This window comes from Salmo salar, chromosome ssa29 (assembly GCF_905237065.1).
Source record: "Salmo salar chromosome ssa29, Ssal_v3.1, whole genome shotgun sequence".
NCBI classification, from domain to species: domain Eukaryota; kingdom Metazoa; phylum Chordata; class Actinopteri; order Salmoniformes; family Salmonidae; genus Salmo; species Salmo salar.
This window is the reverse complement of record NC_059470.1, coordinates 25,159,407-25,182,159: the sequence shown is the minus strand read 5'-3', so window position 1 is coordinate 25,182,159 and position 22,753 is coordinate 25,159,407. Positions and strand designations below refer to the sequence as shown.

The window sequence follows — 22,753 nt, the reverse complement described above, 5'->3', positions numbered from 1 at the left end:
TTTGTTAAAGCCCCCCCTTTCCCCCTTGGTTAGAGCCCTCTATTCTCCCTTAACAGGAATGATTCCCCTCACCTCACTCTGAAGCAAGGGGTCTAATCCAGGGGCACTGACAGGGGCTCCGTCTGTCGCACCAGGGCTTTTCATCATCAACAGGCTCAGGGTATCGAGTTAGCCTCCCCTGCTCTGGTGTATTAGCCTGGGTACATTATTGAATTAGCCTTTCCTTTCAGGGTCTGTATAAGGTGTAGGCTACTGATGAATGGTAATCGCTAATCTCAGGGACTATGCTAAAGCTGTACTGATGAATACCACTCTTCCCTTTAACCCCAGTTAACCCGAGGCTGGTTTGACTGAGAATAAAGCCCTGGCATAGCTTGGCCTGGCATAGCTTTCCCTTTTGCCCGTAGTCTGAAAGAATCCACTATACATATGTTAAACACACCGACAAGCACGTCACCATTTCTGATGTGGAGCATAGGATGCCAGAACGATGTAGATATCTCAACTATACTCCAGGTACTGGGGTACTGGACTCTACACATCCAAACACTTTCCTCTTTCTGGTAACCACAAAGGAGCAGGCACAACGGTGCACTTGAAGAATTGCTAAACAGTTTTCCTCAGGACCTAAATCAAACACCCAGTGGTGCATAAGTCCCCATCAGCCTTAGTGTAACTATGTGACTAAAGTAAGTGTTGTTTGGTCAGTCTCCTACCAAGGCTGGTCTGGGAGTTGGGGTTGACATACTGGTCCTTACTCCACTCCACCATACACTTCAAGATGGACACCAGACACTCCAGGCCTTTCTTCCTCAGGGTCAACTCCTGGCGGGAATCGAGAAATATTACCGCAACGTTATGACAACTTTAAAGCAATATACTGTACATTTACCCAATACAGAGAAAGACAGTGGCCATTGGTCAGTCTTACCTGGAGTGGTGTTGTGCCGAGCTCGTGGCCTGCCCGGCCCTGTGCGATCTTCGACAGGTCATTCACCAGCCTCTCAAAGATATTAGCAGCATTCAAGTCACAATCATAATTCACATAGATATCCACCACACCCTGGGCATCTGAGGGAGGAGAGAGATGAGGGACAGTTGGTACTTGACTTGTAATAGGGATTGATGGGTTGTACCACAGCTAGCATTTAAAATTCACACCACACACTCACCTGCACATATTCTGGTTAGGGTCTGTATAACCATCCATTTATGGTCGTAGGAGCTTGTTGACGTCTCCAGAATATACAGGAAAATCTCCTTGAAGAACACCTGCACAGTGAAACAAACCATGACAGTTAAAGCTGAGGGAAACAAATAAGGGTAGCAAGAAGAGGTCAAGATGAAAAAAAGCATTTTGTATCTTCATTAACAGAACTATCCACTGTAACAAATCAATAAACACATACATCTCACTGCAAACTGAAAGCTCAACTATGAAATCATAACATCTCAACAAACAACATCCGTCTCCAGAAAAGACTGTTGGCCACAAACAGTGGCAAGCAGATTAAGTCATCAACTTCAGGATGAGGAAATATTACAGCCAGACCACTGTGGAAGTGGACTATTAATCAGAAGCAACAGCTAACAGGTAATACTGAAACACACTGAGGCAGAACTACATTACTGTGCCCTGTAATAAACTTCATCTCCCATGAATCACCTTTGTCAGGAGCCTGCTGTATTGAGAAATGTCAGTATGTTAATATTTGAAAGGTATGACAGATTTACAACATTGGAAGCTGGAACGGGAGAGATTGGCAAATAGGGGGATAAGACAGCTATTCAGGAACAGAACAGTGTCTTGACCTGCATATTTATAGGTTTTCAAGTAGGACAACAGAAGGTGAGGGGGACTAGATGGAGAGCAAGTGTGGAGGAATATAGGGTTTGTGACTTTGGGACAGGAAGGGAAATCCTATTTGAAGATAATAGCTTGTCAGGTATGCTTGGTTTGCACAGACACTTTCTGGAACAAAAAAACAAAAAATCAGCAGCTAACCCTTTTATGACAGAGGAACAACCAAAGGTCAGGTACCTCGATCTGCATCTTGAGGTGGGTCTTGAAGTGGGAGAGGAGGGTGAGGAAGATGGACAGCGAGAGCGAGAAGACCTCGGGGACAGAGGAGACGCCGTTCTTGGACAGCGCCACACACAGGTACTGCTTGATGGCGTTGATGAACATCTCGTTGGTCTTGAAGATGGGCCCAGCGTTCTGCAGGATGGACAGCAGCAGCTGGAGGGACAGCACCTTGGAGCGCAGCTCGTGGGACCTGGGAGGAAAGAGACAGGGGCGTTGAGTCAAACTTATAACATTCAAGTGCAACAGGAGTTGGATTTCAGTGTTTCCCCTATATCCATGAATCTTTGCTGGCCTTTTGTTATTTTTTGGAGAGACACAGTTTTAAAGAGATAGTGTGAGATTTTGGCAATTAAGCACTATTTTCTACTTACCCAGAAGAACTCATGGATACCATTTCTATGTCTGAGTGCAGTTTAAAGGAAGTTGGTAACTAGCGTTAGCGCAATGACTGGAAGTCTTTGGGAACAGCTAGCATGACAAGAGCGCACAGCCGCCGCTTGCTCCACATCATCTTCCTACAGTGCAGTGGCGCGCATCAGTTATATTTCAGATGGTGTCAACATAATTTTATTTTCATGCATTTGAGTAGAATGTTATTTTTTTTTAAGTCACCAGAAGTGAACTTCTCACAGTTGTTCTACAAAAATAAAACAACGGGAGGGGCATGCCCCTGGACCCCCATAACCCTAATTTATTCATTATGGTCATGATTGCACATTAGCAGAACGAGTGCCGTGTGTGTACTGTGAATCACCATCTGACTCATCAGTTATTAGCAGCACTTCCTGATTGACCCACAACTGACTGAGGATCCTAATGGTCTGATGGCAGTGAGGGGCTCAGAGTATGTCAACCTAATGTCCTCCTTTATACTAAAAGCCTGAGCTAGCTATTGTAGATGTGTGGGTGCTGGTGCTGTTTTACCAGTTCCAATAATACTTCCAAAAATAGATCAACACAATTCATACAGAAACTATCTGTTACAATGTAGAGAGGGCATCTGCATAATAGATCATTATAGTATATTGTCCATACTGTCTCGATCTAGTCCGACCGATGTTTCTGACCAGCTGTATGATGGAGAAGTAGGAACCCAACAGATTGTTTTGTTATCTTATTTGCTCTGACTGGCTTCCTCTCTGTAATGTTCCCCAGCCCTCCTCCACAGACAGACTGATATTAAATGTAGCATACAGAAATATGGAACTGCTTCTCTGACTAACAGAAATATGGCCTGATTCTCCCCGGGCGCATGGAGCGCAGAGGAAACCTGACACAACTTTATAATTTCAGCTTGGCCTGGAAAGGGGAAGCGTGTGCAACCAAAATGCAAATTTTCAGTACAATAACAAATCAACAATTTGAACAAAACTTCTAATAACTGAGCAATGAACAACAAGACCGATGACCTAGGGTTTTGAATGTTTGAAATGTCTTTATATGCTAACCATAAATAATTTATGTGTGTGTGTGTTGTTCATAGTCAGTGGGTTGAACTGAGCATGCCATGCAGCCTTGGGGTATGAAACCATTTCACTGTTGACTCACTTTAGGCCTTATCCCACTGCATTGTTCTTAGCCTCGGGCTAAGACTGGACCCGGACAAAGACTGGACCCGGACAAAGACTGGCCCCGGACAAAGACTGGCCCCGGACAAAGACTGGCCCCGGACAAAGACTGGCCCCGGACAAAGACTGGCCCCGGACAAAGACTGGCCCCGGGCAAAGACTGGCCCCGGGCAAAGACTGGCCCCGGACAAAGACTGGCCCCGGGCTAGCTTATCCTGCGTTCACGCAAGCATGCGTTAACCCTGGGCTAAGCTTTATCCTTGGGCTGAGGTTTCACACTTATATTCCAAAGCCTTGGGCTTACGGACAAACACACATGCTACCAGTCGTGGAAAAAGTACTCAACTGTCATACTTGAGTAAAAGTAAAGATACCTTAACAGAAAATGACTCAAGTAAAAGTGAAAGTCACCCAGTAAAATACTACTTGAGTAAAAGTATGTGGTTTTAAATATAATTAAAAATCAAAAGGAAATGTAATTTCTAATATATACTTAAGTATCAAAGTATAAATCATTTCAAATTCCTTATATTAAGCAAAACAGACGGCACAATCTTCATTTTTTTATTTATTTACAGATAGGGGTACACTCCAACATTCAGACATAATACAAATGAAGCACGTGTTCAGCGAGTCCACCAGATCTGGCAGTAGGTATGAACAGGGATGTTCTCTTGATAAGTGTGTGAAGTATTGCTAAGTCCTGCTAAGTATTAAAATGTAACGAGCACTTTTGGGTGTCATGAAAAATGTATGGAGTAAAAAGTAGATTATTTTCTTTAGGAATGTAGTGAAGTAAAAGTTGTCAAAAATATAAACAGTAAAGTAAAGTACAGAAACTTTTGACATGTGATATCGCCCCTGTACAGCAAATGCTGTGCACTGAAGAAACATCAACTTTTCTGATCCAAAGCGAAATCATGCAACAATATTATTATCATGGATAGCTATATCCAATTATAAACCAGGTGGTTCAAGCCCTGAAAGCTGACTGGCTGAAAGCCGTGCTATTTCAGACCGTATACCATGGATATGACAAAAGCATTTTTTTTACTGGTCTAATTATGTTGGTAACCAGTTTATAATAGTAATAAGGCCTCTGCGGTGTGTGGTATATGGCCAATATACCATGGCTGAGGGCTGTATCCAGGCACTCCGCATTGCGTCTAGCATAAGAACAGCCCTTAGCCGTGGTATATTTAAGGGGTAATCAATGAGGGGCTATGCGTCCTATGGAAAATAACGAACGACGTGGAAGGTGTGTTCCACGACCCGCTAAAGGAGTTCTACTCCACTAGCACATTTATCGTGTGACACACCTTCCACGCCATAGCAACCAATGTTCTTGCACAGATGAAAGTATTTTGTTTTTTTGTGAGGTTTTGGCACCATGTTTCTGAGCCTCGCCCTAAAAAGTCAGTGCTAACCCTGCTAGCAGGACCAGCTAGCCCTGGGATAAGGTTGGTGCTTGCTCACTTTAGAATGTGAACAATCGCTTAGCCCCGTGCTAAAATCTCCCTTAGCCCAGGGCTAAAGAGGGGGCTAAGGTGCAGTGTGACCTCGCCTTCTGTCTGCTTCCTTAAAGTGAATTTAAGGTAACAAAAATAGCAAGGCAAATACGCAAAACCTGAATCCTTTATTAACGAATTACAACAGCAGGATTCAATACTGATTTAGTCTTTCTAATCCATAAAAAGACTGAGTTCAAAGCATCTGTTGTGAGATTTACAGCTGATCTCCAGATAAAGCAAGTCTCCTGTGTGTCATCCAGGTATCTTTCAAATAAAGGCTAAATCTGCACACCAGTAGCTCCGATGCAATAATTCATTTACCAACGTTTAGACAGCAAGCTGCCTTTATCAGGGTTATCACCTGGGCCAGTCATGGAGTAAATCTCTGTGGATAAAAAGGCTTTCTGTCTGACAGACACTTAGCACAGCCCTGCCTGTGATGACACCGCCTTCCTCCCTGTTCCCTCTGACAAAGGCCCGTGATCAACAGGGTTCTTTTCCACCATTGTCTGGACGGATCGTCTCTCTTGTGTCCTGAGACAGAATCCCGACAACACCATCAGAACAGAGTAGAGTGTTAGTCCACAAGGCTCATGGGAAGAATGATAGAGATGGGAGACTGAAACAGTCAGAATTGAGTTACCATATAGAAACCAGACTCAGGAAATCCTGTTATGTAAACACAGCTATCAGATTCAGCAAATCAAATGCCTCTTTGCCTGTAACAAGCCCAGCAAAACATACTGTAGAAAAACCAAATGTTATCTCACTTGTAGGGAGGCAAAAATCAGATAACACACACACACACACACACACACACACACACACACACACACACACACACACACACACACACACACACACACACACACACACACACACACACATACAGTTGAAGTCGGAAGTTTACATACACTTAGCTTGGAGTCATTAAAACCACTCCACAGATTTCTTGTGAACAAACTAGTTTTGGCAAGTCGGTTAGGACATCTACTTTGTGCATAACACAAGTCATTTTTCCAACAATTGTTTACAAAAAGATTATTTCACTTATAATTCACTGTATCACAATTCCAGTGGGTTAAAAGTTTACATACACTAAGTTGACTGTGCCTTTAAAGAGATTGGGAAAACTCCAGAAAATTATGTCATGGCTTTAGAAGCTTCTGATAGGCTAATTGACATCATTTGAGTCAATTGGAGGTGTACCTGGAGATGTATTTCAAGGCCTACCTTCAAACTCAGTGCCTCTTTGCTTGACATCATGGGAAAATGAAAAGAAATCAACCAAGACCTCAGAAAATAATTGTAGACCTCCACAAGTCTGGTTCATCCTTGGGAGCAATTTCCAAACGCCTGAAGGTACCACGTTCATCTGTACAAATAATAGTACACAAGTATAAACACCATGGGACCACGCAGCCTTCATACTGCTTAGGAAGGAGACGCGTTCTGTCTCCTAGAGATGAACGTACTTTGGTGCGAAAATCCCAGAACAACAGCAAAGGACCTTATGAAGATGCTGGAGGAAACAGGTACAAAAGTATCTATATCCACAGTAAAACGAGTCCTATATCGACATAACCTGAAAGGCCGCTCAGGAAGGAAGAAGCCACTGCTCCAAAACCCCCATAAAAAAGCCAGACTACGGTTTGCAACTGCACATGGGGACAAAGATCGTACTTTTTGGAGAAATGTCCTCTGGTCTGATGAAACAAAAATAGAACTGTTTGGCCATAATGACCATCGTTATGTTTGGAGGAAAAAGGGGGACGCTTGCAAGCCGAAGAACATCATCACAACCGTGAAGCACGGAGGTGGCAATATCATGTTGTGGGGGTGCTTTGCTGCAGGAGAGACTGGTGCACTTCACAAAATAGATGGCATCATGAGAAAGGACAATTATGTGGATATATTGAAGCAACATCTCAAGACATCAGTCAGGAAGTTAAAGCTTGGTCGCAAATGGGTCTTCCAAATGGACAATGACCCCAAGCATACTTCCAAAGTTGTGGAAAAATGGCTTAAGGACAACAAAGTCAAGGTATTGGAATGGCCATCACAAAGCCCTGACCTCAATCCTGTAGAAAATATGTGGGCTGAACTGAAAAAGCATGTGCGAGCAAGGAGGCCTACAAACCTGACTCAGTTACACCAGCTCTGTCAAGAGGAATGGGCCAAAATTCACCCAACTTATTGTGGGAAGGTTGTGGAAGGCTACCCGAAACATTTGACCCAAGTTAAACAATTTAAAGGCTATGCTACCAAATATTACAAGAAATTTGTGGAGTGATTGAAAAACGGGTTTTAATGACTCCAACTTAAGTGTATGTAAACTTCCGACTTCAACTGTATGTTTATTTATTTCCCCTTTTGTACTTTAACTATATTGCACGTTACAACACTGTATATAGACATAACATGACATTTGAAATGTCTTTATTCTTTTGGAACTTTTGTGAGTGTAATGTTTACTGTTCATTTTGTATTGTTTATTTCATTTTGGTTTATTATCTATTTCACTTGCTTTGGCAATGTAAACATGTTTCCCATGTCAATAAAGCCCCTGAAATTGAATTAAGAGGAGAGAGAGAGAGAGAGAGAGAGAGAAAGACAGAGAGAGAAAGAGAGAGAGAGGCAGAGAGGGAGGAGAGAGGAGAGCAAGAGAGAGAGGAGAGAGAGAGTGTGAGGGGAGAAGGAGTGAAGGAGAGCGAGAGAGAAAGAAAGAGTTCCATAATGTTCTGTTCAAGAGCAGCTGAACTCTTAACACATTCTTGTGTGGATCAAGACAAGCTGACGTCCATATATCTGACCTCTGCACCTCACTGAATAGCCCATAACCTGCTAGAGCCTGACGCATACATATTTCATATGGACAAGCCTACAGATTTGTGTATATATATATATATATATATATATTATGTTCAATAGAGGGAGAGGAAACAGGAAGAGGAAGGCTGTTTTACTGCAGGAGCACAAGAAGTGATCCGGAACCAATAATCAGCTGAGTGATGCTTCATACAAACACACACACAAACCGTCACAACACTCCCCACTAATAATAACTAGGGCTACACTCCACGAGGCATGACTCAACTAAGGAACACACTCCAGAAATAAACCTGTAATATCCTACTTACTAAGGCACTATAGCTACTGTTCGTCTATTCAATTATCTTAAACAAAACCATCATAAGCGTTCCGATACAAGAACTCATCTTACTTTGGGTCTGGGGGACCATCTGACAGAGGCTTCATGGACAGCTTGCAGAGCGATCTAAACACTAGGAAGGCGTCCTTCTGGAGAATATGGGAGAACTTAGCACCTGGTACTGGGCCTGTGGTGGCTCCCGACTCCTAATGCAGAAACACAAACAGATGATCAACATCAAAAACTTTTAAACAAGGCTCAAGAGTAAATTATCATTACTTGTGATCAAAAATGTATTTTCCACTTGACACAAAGACTTTGAAATAAAATAGTTCTTATTAGCAGATCTGTTCAACCTTGATCATGTAAGACTATAATCATAGATAATTACATCCAGTGCTCAGACTTACTTATAATAACCTGAGAAGCTGAAAAGAGAGGAGATGTTAGAGTATCTATTAATCATGTTGGAATCAAGCCCAGCAGACTGGCAGACAGACACTTTGATCTGCAGTAGCAGAGATTGAATAGCTCCTCCCCTCATGGACTCGCTTTAATTCCTCATGTTACCAATGACTTTCCAATTTCCTTTTTACAAATTGATAAACACTTTAAATGCAATAAAAAATGCAATAACAGTTTTATTCAACTGCTAAAACAGACAGACACCCAGGCTAGCACAAAACTACTTTGTTGAGCGGAGTGTGTAACCAAGATGACAGTCAGGTCAGTCCCGCTCACCTGTGTATCATTAGAGGAGACAGACAGCCTGTCATCGGGCAGTGACGGAGGGAAGCTGGCAGAGATGGGCGTGCCGGGGATTCCGTTGGCGTGGACGTTCTCGCTGTCCCCCTCGTCGTCTACCATCTCTGCGATCGCTGTTGCCTTGGTGATGGCCTCATTGATGACCTTAGCAGGTTCCGTGACCTCTGTGGGCAGCTCGGTCTCACCAGCGGACTCCATGGCATCTGAACACATATGAGCAGGTTTCAGGCATTGCCATTTGGAGTGGTTTAGTATGCAGGGGTCAAAATAGCACTGAGACACACAACTCTCGCTCTAGGTAGGACAAAAAAAGCTAACACATAGTAACTTCTAAACTCTAGATTTCAACTCCTTTTCATTTGAAAATGATTTGTATCAGAAAACTCCCCCACCCCTGGATGCATGTTTTGGTTTTTGCCGTAGAAATAACAGCTGATTCAAATAACAAACTTATCATCAAGTTTTGATGATTTGAATCAGCTGTGTACTGCTGGGCTCAGGACCGAGTTTGGGAAACCCTGACTTAACTGACCGCAGACAGAAATCTGATTTCAGATCCATAGAGTGACTCTTACCTCCAACAACGGTGTTGACGACCTCCTGTAGGATGCTCTGGACGATTTCCTGGGTTTTCTCCTCATAGTTAGGCTCCTCCCCCTCCTCTACTGCTTCCTGATCACGCTGAGCGGCACCTTGAACACAGGACAAGTAAAACTTTAGTCAAAGTACATTCAAAAAGGACCTCAATACACTTTAAAAATGTAAGATGGGAAACAGTAAACTGGCAGAATGAGTAACGAATGCGTGTTCTCTGAGAGAGGCATTACCCTTTGACTTCAAAGTTCACAAGATATACAGTCGTCACAGGCATTAGCTATCACATCTTCACTGAATAAACTGAGCATATGTGTGTGTGTGTGTGTGTGTGTGTGTGTGTGTGTGTGTGTGTGTGTGTGTGTGTTGAAAGCACTGAGTAATTTGCTAACAAAATGATTATTGAATCTTTGGCTGCATCTCCACTCACTCTGGGTGCCAAACTCTTCTATCCTCTCTCCCATTCAATCACTAATGAAAGGTTTTATGCAGGTTATTTTCTTTAAACTACTTCATTAATGTCTAAAGAGAAAGACGTCTCATCAAATGCTTATTTCGCACAGACTAAATATTCTACCAATATTGAGTACATGAAAATGTCAAGTTTGAGGCTTTGTTACTGTCTAAAGCAGCCAAGATACCAGTCTAGAACAATAACCTGGATGTGTCTATGATCAATACACTTCCATCCACTACGGTACAAAGTACTGCGTGAGAATGAGAGTCTGTGAACTTCAACCTGACTGCCGATATGAGTATGATATGATATGATTGTGTGTGACACACTGTGTCCTTGTCTATCTGTATGTGGTTTACCAACTACCTCTCAGATAGAGTTCAGTGTGTCAAATCGGAGGCCCTGTTGTCCGGACCTCTGGCAGTCTCTATGGGGGTACCAATGGGTTCAAATCTCGGGCCGACTCTGATCTCTGTATATATCAACGATGTCGTTCTTGCTGCGGGGGATTCCCTGATCCACCTCGACACAGACGACACCATTCTGTATACATCTGGCCCTTCTTTGGACACTGTGTTAACAAACCTCCAAACGAGCTTCAATGCCATACAACACTCCTTCCGTGGCCTCCAACTGCTCTTAAATGCTAGTAAAACTAAATGCATGCTCTTCAACCGATCGCTGCCCGCCTGCCCGACTAGCATCACTACTCTGGACGGTTCTGACTTAGAATATGTGGATAACTACAAATACCTAGGTGTCTGGCTAGACTGTAAACTCTCCTTCCAGACTCATATTAAACATCTCCAATCAAAAATTTTATCTAGAATCGGCTTCCTATTTCGCAACAAAGCCTCCTTCACTCACGCTGCCAAATTTACCCTCGTAAAACTGACTATCCTACCGATCCTCGACTTCGGCGATGTCATTTACAAAATAGCCTCCAACACTCTACTCAGCAAACTGGATGTAGTCTATCACAGTGCCATCCGTTTTGTCACCAAAGTCCCATATACCACCCACCACTGCGACCTGTATGCTCTCGTCAGCTGGCCCTTGCTACATATTCGTCGCCAGACCCACTGGCTCCAGATCATCTATAAGTCTTTGCTAGGTAAAGCTCCACCTTATCTCAGCTCACGATAACAACACCCACCCATAGCACGCGCTCCAGCAGGTATAGTTCACTGGTCATCCCCAAAGCCAACACCTCATTTGGCCGCCTTTCCTTACAGTTCTCTGCTGCCAATGACTGGAACGAATTGCAAAAATGACTGAAGTTGGAGACTTATATCTCCCTCACAAACTTTAAGCATCAGCTATCTGAGCAGCTTACCAATCACCGCAGCTGTACACAGCCCATCTGTAAATAGCCCACCCAATCTACCTACCTCATCCCCATATTGTTTTTATTTACTTTTTTGCACACCAGTATTTCTACTTGCACATCATCATCTGCACATCTATCACTCCAGTGTTAATTTGCTAAATTGTAATTACTCGCTACTATGGCCTATTTATTACCTTACCTCGTCACGCCATTTGCACACACTGTATATAGATTTTTTTCTTCTTCTATTGTGTTATTGACTGTACGTTTGTTTATTCCATGTGTAACTGTGTTGTTGTTTGTGTCGCACTGCTTTGCTTTATCTTGGCCAGGTCGCAGTTGTAAATGAGAACTTGTTCTCAACTGGCCTACCTCGTTAAATAAAAGGTGAAATAAAATAAATAAAACATATCTGCTCTAAGATGAAGCGCAGTCTGTGATACTGCTCTGGCCTGGCAGTGTTGGGGAGTAATGGATTACATGTAAAAAAAAAATAAAAAAACACCCCCTGTCACGCCCTGACCTACTCTACCATAGAAAATAACATCTTACTATGGTCGGGACGTGACAGGATGTTTGCAACAAAAAAAACATGTGGCACTTCTCTATTTACTGAATGATATTCAAATCAGCATTGAAAAAAGGCCGAAGTTTAACAATAAATTATCAACATTTGATCAAATCTGGCAGCCTTTCCTCTCTTACTTGGACCAGTCGGCGCTGTGAATTTGTACTTAACGCACTCTCAATTGTAATATTGAAATCTACCTTTGGGCAGCGTGTGCTGGCCCCCGACACCCGAGCAGTCGGGAGGGGAATAGGGGGGAATAAGTGGGTGGGGGGGGGGGGTGACATCTACCCTCCTCTTTCTTTCTACCCGTCCTTGTTCTGTACGTCTTGTTTTGTAATATTTCTTTTGTACCCAGAACTCTGGGTCTTGTTGTTCCTGTCTGCTCTTTTATATTTAGATAAGAATTGTATACTTGTCTTTTATACCTATACACCATTCTTGTGTGTGTTCAATACAAAAATATATATTTCAACAGAAAAAAACGCAGAAGTTTAAGTTTGTTCCACCTGAGCGAGTCTGAACACAAGTCAGAGACCACTATGATGATACACCAAATGTGTTTGATGGATCGAGGGAAAAGAGCAAGAATTGGCTTTTGTAGGCTACAGTCCAAGCTATGTCTTCCAATGGTACGACTGCTGTCGGCATCCAAAGATTATCCAACTTGAATAAACACTTGGAGGTAAGGATGACATCAGTGGTGTAGTCTACGGCGATACGGATATCACTTATTATTGATATACACATAGAGCATTGATGTGGATCACACAGCTGCTCTCTCCTTTTTGGGGAGGTTCCCATTGCTTGGAAGGCAGCCACGGTTCGTCCTTTATTTAAAGGGGGAGATCAAGCTGATCCTAACTGTTATAGGCCTATTTCTATTTTGCCCTGTTTATCAAACGTGTTGGAAAAACTTGTCAATAATCAACTGACTGGCTTTCTTGATGTCTATAGTATTCTCTCGGGTATGCAATCTGGTTTCCACTCAGGTTATGGACGTGTCACTGCAACCTTAAAAGTCCTCAATGATGTCACCATTGCCCTTGATTCTAAGCAATGTTGTGCTGCTATTTTTATTGACTTGGCCAAAGCTTTTGATACGGTAGACCATTCCATTCTTGTGGGCCGGCTAAGGAGTAATGGTGTCTCTGAGGGGTCTTTGGCCTGGTTTGCTAACTACCTCTCTCAAAGAGTGCAGTGTATAAAGTCAGAAAATCTGCTGTCTCAGCCACTGCCTGTCACCAAGGGAGTATAGAGTCTTATTCTCAGCTTGCCCCTCCCCGGATTTTGTGTTAAACGCTCTACAACAAAGCTTTCTTAGTGTCCAACAAGCTTTCTCTACCCTTAACCTTGTTCAGAATACCTCCAAAACAAAGGTCATGTGGTTTGGTTAGAAGAATGCCCCTCTCCCCACTGGTGTGATTAATACCTCTGAGGGTTTAGAGCTTGAGGTAGTCACCTCATACAAGTACTTGGGAGTATGGCTAGACGGTGCACTGTCTTTCTGTCAGCACATATCAAAGCTGCAGGTTAAAGTTAAATCTAGACTTGGTTTCCTCTATCGTAATCACTCCTCTTTCACCCCAGTTGCCAAACTAACCCTGATTCAGATGACCATTCTACCCATGCTAGATTACAGAGACATAATTTATAGATCGGCAGGTAAGGGTGCTCTCGAGCAGCTAAATGTTCTTTACCATTCGGCCATCAGATTTGCCACCAATGCTCCTTATAGGATACATCACTGCACTCTATACTCCTCTGTAAACTGGTCATCTCTGTATACCCGTCGCAACCCACTGGTTGATGCTTAATTATAAAACCCTTTTAGGCCTCAGTCCCCCCATCTGAGATATCTACTGCAGCCCTCATCCTCCACATACAACACCCGTTCTGCCAGTCACATTCTGTTAATGGTCCCCAAAGCACACACATCCCTGGGTCGCTCGTCTTTTCAGTTCGCTGCAGTTAGCGACTGGAACGACCTGCAACGAACACTCAAACCGGACAGTTTTCTATCAATCTCTTAATTCAAAGACTCAATCATGGACAATCTTACTGACAGTTGTGGCTGCTTTGCGTGATGTATTGTTGTCTCTACCTTCTTGCCCTTTGTGCTGTTGTCTGTGCCCAATAATGTTTGTACCATGTTTTGTGCTGCTACCATGTTGTGTTCCTACCATGTTGTTGTGATGTTGTGTTGCTACCATGCTGTGTTGTCATGTGTTGCTGCCTTACTATGTTGTTGTCTTTAGGTCTCTCTTTATGTAGTGTTGTCTCTTTTGTCGTGATGTGTGTTTTGTCCTATATTTATGTTTATATATATATATATATATATATATATATATATATATATATATATATATATATATATATATATATATATATATATATATATATATTTTTTTTTTACATATTTTTACATTTTGCCTTTTTGTAGGCCGTCATTGTAAATAAGAATTTGTTCTTAGAACTGACTTGCCTAGTTAAATAAAGGTTAAATAATAAATAAATAAATACATACATACATACATACATACATTTAGCTATTTGTGCTTTACGGATTGTGGTTGTTGTGGATGGCTGTTCACAAATCTAAATGTATTTTTGAACCCAATAATGGAAGTTCAAGAAGTTTAAGCTGCCTATCAATCATTGTTTTTGAAACCAGTGGACAGCCAGTGAAAAATGTGCTCTTGCAACAGCTGCATAGTGAGGATCCCAGCCTATGGAATGAAAGTAGGGTTTTTATTACTCAATCTAATTCATGCTGATAAAACAATACATCCATAGACCTAATGGATACATGCTCAAACTCACACACTTTTGATAGACTTAAAGGGCAATCTGTAGTTGCTGCATCCATTTTATAAATTCTATATATTAATGTAAATATATAATTTAATCATATTATTATATGTAGTAGAAAGTGATGGGTTAGAAGAAGCCTACATAACCAACACATAAAGTAAAATTTAACATCCATATACATAGCCAGCTATGTAAACTTTAACACTGATTTATCCTGCAATAGATGTCGTTCAATTGGTAACACACATTCAGATTACTTTCCCATTAAGAGGCATTAGAAGAAGACAAAAATGTTACTGAATGTAATCAGATTACGTTACTGAGTTTGGGTAATCCAAAAGTTAATTTACTGATTACAAATTTTGGACAGGTAACTAGTAACTGTAATGGATACAATTAGAAAGTAACCTACCCAACCCTGTGGGCTGGTCTGCCTCTGTCTGGTGGTTCTCTGCTGTGCTGAACTCAGATCCATTCTCTGGGTCTGTGCTCTCATAAACCTCCCCCTGTTCCCCCTGCAATGCCTGCTCCTCCTCCGTGGCCCCCTGGCCCTCCTGGGGGTCCCCTGCCCCAGCTGCGCTGCCCTTAGGGGCCGGGGCAGGTGTAGGTGTGGAGGGAGTGGAGGTGGGCGTGGGTGTAGAGGGGGTGGTGGGGCCGTTGGCCTCACGAGGAAGGCCCTTGGCTGTGGGATAGGTGTGCTGCTGGAGCGAGTCTTGTTCCTGTTCCTGTTGCTGGGTGACTGGGGAGTGCTGCCGGTGCTTCTCCCTCTCCATCTGCTTGGCCTCTTGGTGCTAGGGAGGGGATGGGACACAGACACACATCCAAAGACCAAGACAGAGTATAACCCAGCGTAGCCACATACAACCAAACACACACAGACAGAGCCAAATTCACACACACACAGTCGCACACACAGAGAAACGTGTTAACATAATGTACACAAACTCATTATATCAAATACAAGCCTGAACAAGTGCTCAAATGTTCCCTAAGGTTTTTCCGACCCCAAAGCCATTGTCAGATCAGGAAGCAACAAATGACAGCTTCGGAATCACAGTTTTCCAGGCGGAGACAACAGAACACTGAGATTCTGCAAGGCTATTTCAACATCAGGACTGTCTAAAATGTGTTTATGAATGAGCAGTCATACGGTAGGACATGCTGTCAAAACAAGTATGAGCCAAAGCATCCCTTCATGCTTACATAAACTGGGCTATTTCAGTGCAGAGAAGGAGGCAAAGTATTTTTGGTCTAAAATACATTCATACTGCATGTTCTCCTGGTTGATGTATCACTGATGTTGATGTATGTGTACGCTCATTTGAACCTCAAACATTTCTGTTATAGTATACAGTGGCACAAGAATACATCATTCTAAGAAAATAACATATTTCACTGAAAAATATTAATTATTTCAGCCAAGCTATAGCAGCCCACTACACAGTATCAATCAGGCTGCATGTGTAGTAGGTGTGCTGCATGTGTAGTAGGTGTGCTGCATGCATGTGTAGTAGGTGTGCTGCATGCATGTGTAGTAGGTGTGCTGCATGCATGTGTAGTAGGTGTGCTGCATGCATGTGTAGTAGGGGTGCTACATGCATGTGTAGTAGGGGTGCTACATGCATGTGTCGTAGGGGGTGCTGCATGTGTCGTAGGGGTGCAGCATGTGTAGTAGGGGTGCAGCATGTGTAGTACGGGTGCAGCATGTGTAGTACGGGTGCAGCATGTGTAGTAGGGGTGCAGCATGTGTAGTAGGGGTGCAGCATGTGTAGTAGGGGTGCTGCATGTGTAGTAGGGGTGCTGCATGTGTAGTAGGGGTGCTACATGTGTCGTAGGGGTGCTACATGTGTCGTAGGGGTGCTACATGTGTCGTAGGGGTGCTACATGTGTCGTAGGGGTGCTACATGTGTCGTAGGGGTGCTGCATGTGTCGTAGGGGTGCTGCATGTGTCGTAGGGGTGCTGCATGTGTCGTAGGGGTGCTGCATGTGTCGTAGGGGTGCTGCATGTGTCGTAGGGGTGCTGCATGTGTCGTAGGGGTGCTGCATGTGTCGTAGGGGTGCTGCATGTGTAGTAGGGGTGCTGCATGTGTAGTAGGGGTGCTGCATGTGTAGTAGGGGTGCTGCATGTGTAGTAGGGGTGCTGCATGTGTAGTAGGGGTGCTGCATGTGTAGTAGGGGTGCTACATGTGTAGTAGGGGTGCTACATGTGTAGTAGGGGTGCTACATGTGTCGTAGGGGTGCTACATGTGTCGTAGGGGTGCTACATGTGTCGTAGGGGTGCTGGGGTGCTACATGTGTCGTAGGGGTGCTACATGTGTAGTAGGGGTGCTACATGTGTAGTAGGGGTGCTACATGTGTCGTAGGGGTGCTACATGTGTCGTAGGGGTGCTACATGTGTCGTAGGGGTGCTACATGTGTCGTAGGGGTGCTACATGTGTCGTAGGGGTGCTACATGTGTCGTAGGGGTGCTACATGTGTCGTAGAGGTGCTGCATGTGTAGTAGGGGTGCTGCATGTGTAGTAGGGGTGCTGCATGTGTAGTAGGGGTGCTGCATGTGTAGTAGGGGTGCTGCATGTGTAGTAGGGGTGCTGCATGTGTAGTAGGGGTGCTGCATGTGTAGTAGGGGTGCTGCATGTGTAGTAGGGGTGCTACATGTGTAGTAGGGGTGCTACATGTGTAGTAGGGGTGCTACATGTGTAGTAGGGGTGCTACATGTGTAGTAGGGGTGCTACATGTGTAGTAGGGGTGCTACATGTGTAGTAGGTGTGCTGCACAAATCATGTTAAAATAACTGAAAAACTGAGCCACCTGACGATGAACACATGATTCAGAGGAAAGACAGGTTATGAATGGAAAGCAAATACCAATATGAATGTGAATGATACACCTTCTCTAACACCGGGCAATAGACATTTCCCCTATTCCTATCCATCCAACATGGGGCATTTTTAGGTTATTAACGTAACAGAATTTGCTCTCAACCACTTTCCTGGCTAAAGAAAGGTTAAATAAAGAAAGAAGTTAGTAGAGGTTGTACTGGCATTGACAAATCCAGCCAGCCGTGTTTAGTATGCAGCTCACAGACCAACTCCAGGTGGGAGTGAGACTCCTCCTATCAGACATGGCAGAGTCATGTAGCACCATTATCTCTGTGGCAGCTAGACATCACACACACACACACACACACACACACACACACACACACACACACACACACACACACACACACACACACACACACACACACACACACACACACACACACACACACACACACACACACACACACACACACACACACACACACACACACACACACACACACACACACGCGCGAGAGAGAGAGAAATGGAGGTGCCTCTCCATTTGTTTACCTGAAAGGCTGCTCTCAAACTGTCTTGCTCTAAAAGCCATTGTGTCAACGCTACTGCTCTCTCTACTATAATGAGGACATTACATTTACCATTAAATTCTATCAACTCTCAAATTCAATGATACGGCGCTCTATTTAAAAGGGATGAATGAAACTATCAACATCGAATTACTGCGATGGTAAAAACCCAAGACAAACGCAGTGAGATGCTGAGACAGGGGAGAGGTAGAGCACACGAAGTTGATTACAGAAATGTCACCTCAGATTCTGCCAGCTATATTAACCCACTGAGCCCTGCAATGAAAACACCACACAATACACTCCATATCACTTCTGAGGATGGGACATGTGTGTGTCTCTATTTCTTAATCAAGAGGGTTAAGCCCAAACACACACAATGCAAACAGAAAACCAGTTGAAAGGCTATGTCGGCTGGTATGAGCACACACACACACACACACACACACACACACACTACACAGGCGAGTGAATGCAAACTAAAATGGAAATTGGTGGTGAAGAAAAGATAGTGATTTGCAGGCAACAGAACTGAAGCCACAGCAAGCACAGCGCAACCACAATGCACATCTGCCCCATAGCTGGAACAGAGGAGGAGAAAGAGAGAGAGATAGATAATGGATGGACGGAAGGAGCCGAATGAGCACAGTTCAGAGTTCAGATCATGCAAGTCAAGGCAGTCCTGTAGGCTTTACCTGGCGGTCACGTTTTCTGGGACCCAGAGACCAAGATATCTTGTGATTTGTAAGCTATGTGTCCGCAGGGGGGAGAAGTGTCAATCGGAAAATAAAAAGATGATATTAGAGCAAGCTTAACACCTTACTTGGACCTCTGGTCAGAAAGTGGATGTTATACTGTCATTAGCATGATGGAAGTTAGAAAAAAATCAGTCAAGTTATAGCAACTTAGATTGGTTATGTAGCTGTCAAGCTAGCCATGTTTAGCCTAGCCGTAGCCTGACACATAAACCCTTACGCCTCCTTATTCTTACTTATTCTAACTTAGATTGGTTATGTAGCTGTCAAGCTAGCCATGTTTAGCCTAGCCGTAGCCTGACACATAAACCCTTACGCCTCCTTATTCTTACTTATTCTAACTTAGATTGGTTATGTAGCTGTCAAGCTAGCCATGTTTAGCCTAGCCGTAGCCTGACACATAAACCCTTACGCCTCCTTATTCTTACTTATTCTAACTTAGATTGGTTATGTAGCTGTCAAGCTAGCCATGTTTAGCCTAGCCGTAGCCTGACACATAAACCCTTACGCCTCCTTATTCATCTGCTGTCATGATTATGACCGCATAACCCATGCTTTAGGACGGAATTATTTATATATTTTTCTCTCTGCATTGTTGGGAAGGGCCCGTAAGTAAGCATTTCACTGTTAGTGTTTACCAAGCATGTGACAAAACATATTTTGATTTGAAGTGCTGAAATAAAGAGTTACCCTCTCTTTCCCTCTGTGTGTGTCTGTCTCTTCCCTTTTCCCCTCAGTACAGTATCTCTATCAGTCTGTAGCTCTGTTTCAATATCCACACTAACACACCACTTCAAATGAAGCCATCTATTTGGCATCATGCATTCTAAGTGCTTTTGTTAGTGTGGACACTGCGTCTCAGATCGGGACTTACTGCCTGGTTCTCCATGCGGGCGAAGATGACGTTGAGCATCTGCGTGAGCGTGGCCTTGGCCGTGGTCTGGTTGATCAGGTTCTTGCTGGCTAGGTAGATGTTGTAGCAGGTCCTGACCGCCTGCAGCACCGTGCCCTCGTGAATCTCTATGTGTTGGGAGGTCACCGCCGTCAACAGGGCCTGGTGTGAGGTGGGGGGAGGGAGGGAGGGAGGGAGAGAAGGTTCATTCATTCATAGTTTATCAAGGTCTTTCATGGCTACTCATAGCATAAATGATTTGTGTGAAAGACAAGATGAATAGATTACAAACAGAGCTACAGTCCTCTGCATCTCACATCTCTGACCCCTTGACCCTCCTCCCAGCAGGAACTACACAAACACAGCTATACTGGGCCGAGCTGAGCTGAACCAAGCTGCGCTGAGCTGAGCCAAACTGAGCCAACAGCAGATTAGGGGTAGAGGCTGAGATTTGGGCTAGTGTTTCACAGCAAGGAGTACTGTACTAGGAAAAAACTCTGCCCCTGCAAGACGATCAGGCCCTCTGACTCACAGCACTTACTGTCAGTCATCACTTCTTAGTAGTCTTAATATGACCCTTCTCACAGCAGGAAAGTAATCCTGCAGCAACAGGAAATGTGAATTATTATGTAGACTAAATTAATGGACATTTGATACATTTTTTGTTAAGGCAAATCAATTCTGAAACTTTAAATTGGAAATGACAAACTATAGAATACTTTTTAAACCTTGAATACACTACAATTTTCATTTCCTGCTACAAGGGAAATTCTCTGTGACAACATAGTGATCAAATTAAGATAGTAGATCTGTACACTCCCCTCAAACACTGCTAAGTGCACTTCTCGTCATCCATCACGACTTAGTGCATTAACCTCAGCGTACTTCTCTCATCCACTGCTTAGTGCACTTCCCTTAACCACTACCCTTCTGTCTACAGGTGAACGTAACACACACACAGACAGACTCACTATACAGATAACACTATTCTGTATTCTAAATAACCACCATGCGGAAAAGCACAGAAACCAACAATAGCAGGACACAGTATCCAAAACACTCCCAGTTCCCAGCAGAGAGACCATTGAACAGCAGGAGCCGACCTTAATGATCTGTAGCTGCACCCCTTCATCTGTCTGGGGTCCCTGGAAGCAGCCACAGATGGTCTCGATGATCCTGTCGATGAGCTTCTTGCCTGGGGCTGCGCTGTCTGGACCGCTGCCTGTCAGGTGGCCGTACGCTATCAGCTTCTACAAGACACACCCAAAACACACAGAGGAAGACAGTCAGAAAAACACAACTCCTGAACCCTATTCAGAAACACCCCATATACACATGAACTGTACTATGTATGAACTAAGCAACAAAAAAAACACATGATTAATGTAGGAGAACCTCCAATGAATAGAAACCTGTAGCATAGACAGACAGTAGTAGACAAACAGGGGTCACGTCCTGACCTCCTCTGCCACTGACCTGTAAACAGTCTAGTGATGTGATGACAATGCGGGGACATTTGGACTGACATGCCAACTCAAACGGCAGGAAGTACTTGTCGGCCTCGACGAAGCTGGTCTTTGATTTGATTGGCGGAAGAGTGCTAGAATCTGATTTGCTGTCTGGAGGCGGACTGGAGAGAAGAGACCAAGGGAAAAGCAAACCAAGATCATACATCCTAGTCTGTCCTCTACTCAAAGCATGATAAAAACATAACCTAGATTTAAACCAGCATTTATTCTAGCATGCACAGACTACTAACAGTGTACTGTTTACGTATTTATACATGTGCTGTATGTAGCTCAATTTAATACACTGTAAGCAGCTAACTTTTACAAAGAAACACAGCTGCAAAGTATGAGAGATCCATGGTGTCATACACCTGATAATAATGCTCTCAGCTCCGACTCTGCTGACTGTCTTTATGCTGTCAAAAGCCTTTGTGGCCAAAATTGCATCCTTGTGACTGTTGCTAAGGAATAAAACCAAGGAAAAAGCCATATTTGTAAGTGTTGTCTGTCTTTATGGATCCCACATCTAAACCAGGGGTCCTTGTCTGTGGGCTAAAATATTACACATCTAAACCAGGGGTCCTTGGCTGTGGGCTAAAATATTATAGATCTAAACCAGGGGTCCTTGGCTGTGGGCTAAAATATTACACATCTAAACCAGGGGTCCTTGGCTGTGGGCTAAAATATTATAGATCTAAACCAGGGGTCCTTGGCTGTGGGCTAAAATATTACACATCTAAACCAGGGGTCCTTGGCTGTGGGCTAAAATATTATAGATCTAAACCAGGGGTCCTTGGCTGTGGGCTAAAATATTACACATCTAAACCAGGGGTCCTTGGCTGTTTATTATTATTATTTTTTTTTAAACTAGGCAAGTCAGTTAAGAACATATTCTTATTTTACAATGACGGCCTACCCTGGCCAAACCATCTCCTAACCAGGACGCCGCTGGGCCAATTGTGCGCCGCCCTATGGGACTCCCGATCACGGCCAGTTGTGATACAGCCCGGGATCGAACCAGGGTCTGTTGTGACACCACTAGTATTGAGATGCAGTGCCTTAGACCCCTGCGTCATTCGGGAGGCTGTGGGCTAAAATATTATAGATCTAAACCAGGGGTCCTTGGCTGTGGGCTAAAATATTACACATCTAAACCAGGGGTCCTTGGCTGTGGGCTAAAATATTATAGATCTAAACCAGGGGTCCTTGGCTGTGGGCTAAAATATTACACATCTAAACCAGGGGTCCTTGGCTGTTTATTATTATAATTTTTTTTTAAACTAGGCAAGTCAGTTAAGAACATATTCTTATTTTACAATGACGGCCTACCCTGGCCAAACCATCTCCTAACCAGGACGCCGCT

General features: G+C 43.6%; 1 protein-coding gene across 3 annotated transcripts in view; it reads right to left on the bottom strand.

Moving 5' to 3' along the window:
- Positions 1-22,753, bottom strand: part of LOC106590401 (brefeldin A-inhibited guanine nucleotide-exchange protein 1) — a 95,080-nt gene that overhangs the window by 35,334 nt on the left and 36,993 nt on the right. For 2 of the 3 annotated variants that reach the window (XM_014181380.2, XM_014181382.2), the window contains exons 3-14: positions 21,359-21,512; positions 20,986-21,132; positions 19,865-20,044; positions 18,931-18,984; positions 15,257-15,635; positions 9,657-9,773; positions 9,058-9,284; positions 8,389-8,522; positions 2,042-2,276; positions 1,173-1,272; positions 932-1,071; positions 717-825 (exon numbers count right to left, since the gene is read on the bottom strand). In XM_014181380.2, coding sequence (XP_014036855.1) covers positions 717-825; positions 932-1,071; positions 1,173-1,272; positions 2,042-2,276; positions 8,389-8,522; positions 9,058-9,284; positions 9,657-9,773; positions 15,257-15,635; positions 18,931-18,984; positions 19,865-20,044; positions 20,986-21,132; positions 21,359-21,512 — 1,976 coding nt within the window. The remainder of the gene's footprint in view (positions 1-716; positions 826-931; positions 1,072-1,172; positions 1,273-2,041; positions 2,277-8,388; positions 8,523-9,057; positions 9,285-9,656; positions 9,774-15,256; positions 15,636-18,930; positions 18,985-19,864; positions 20,045-20,985; positions 21,133-21,358; positions 21,513-22,753) is intronic. The other variant, XM_014181383.2, reaches the window with a different exon arrangement.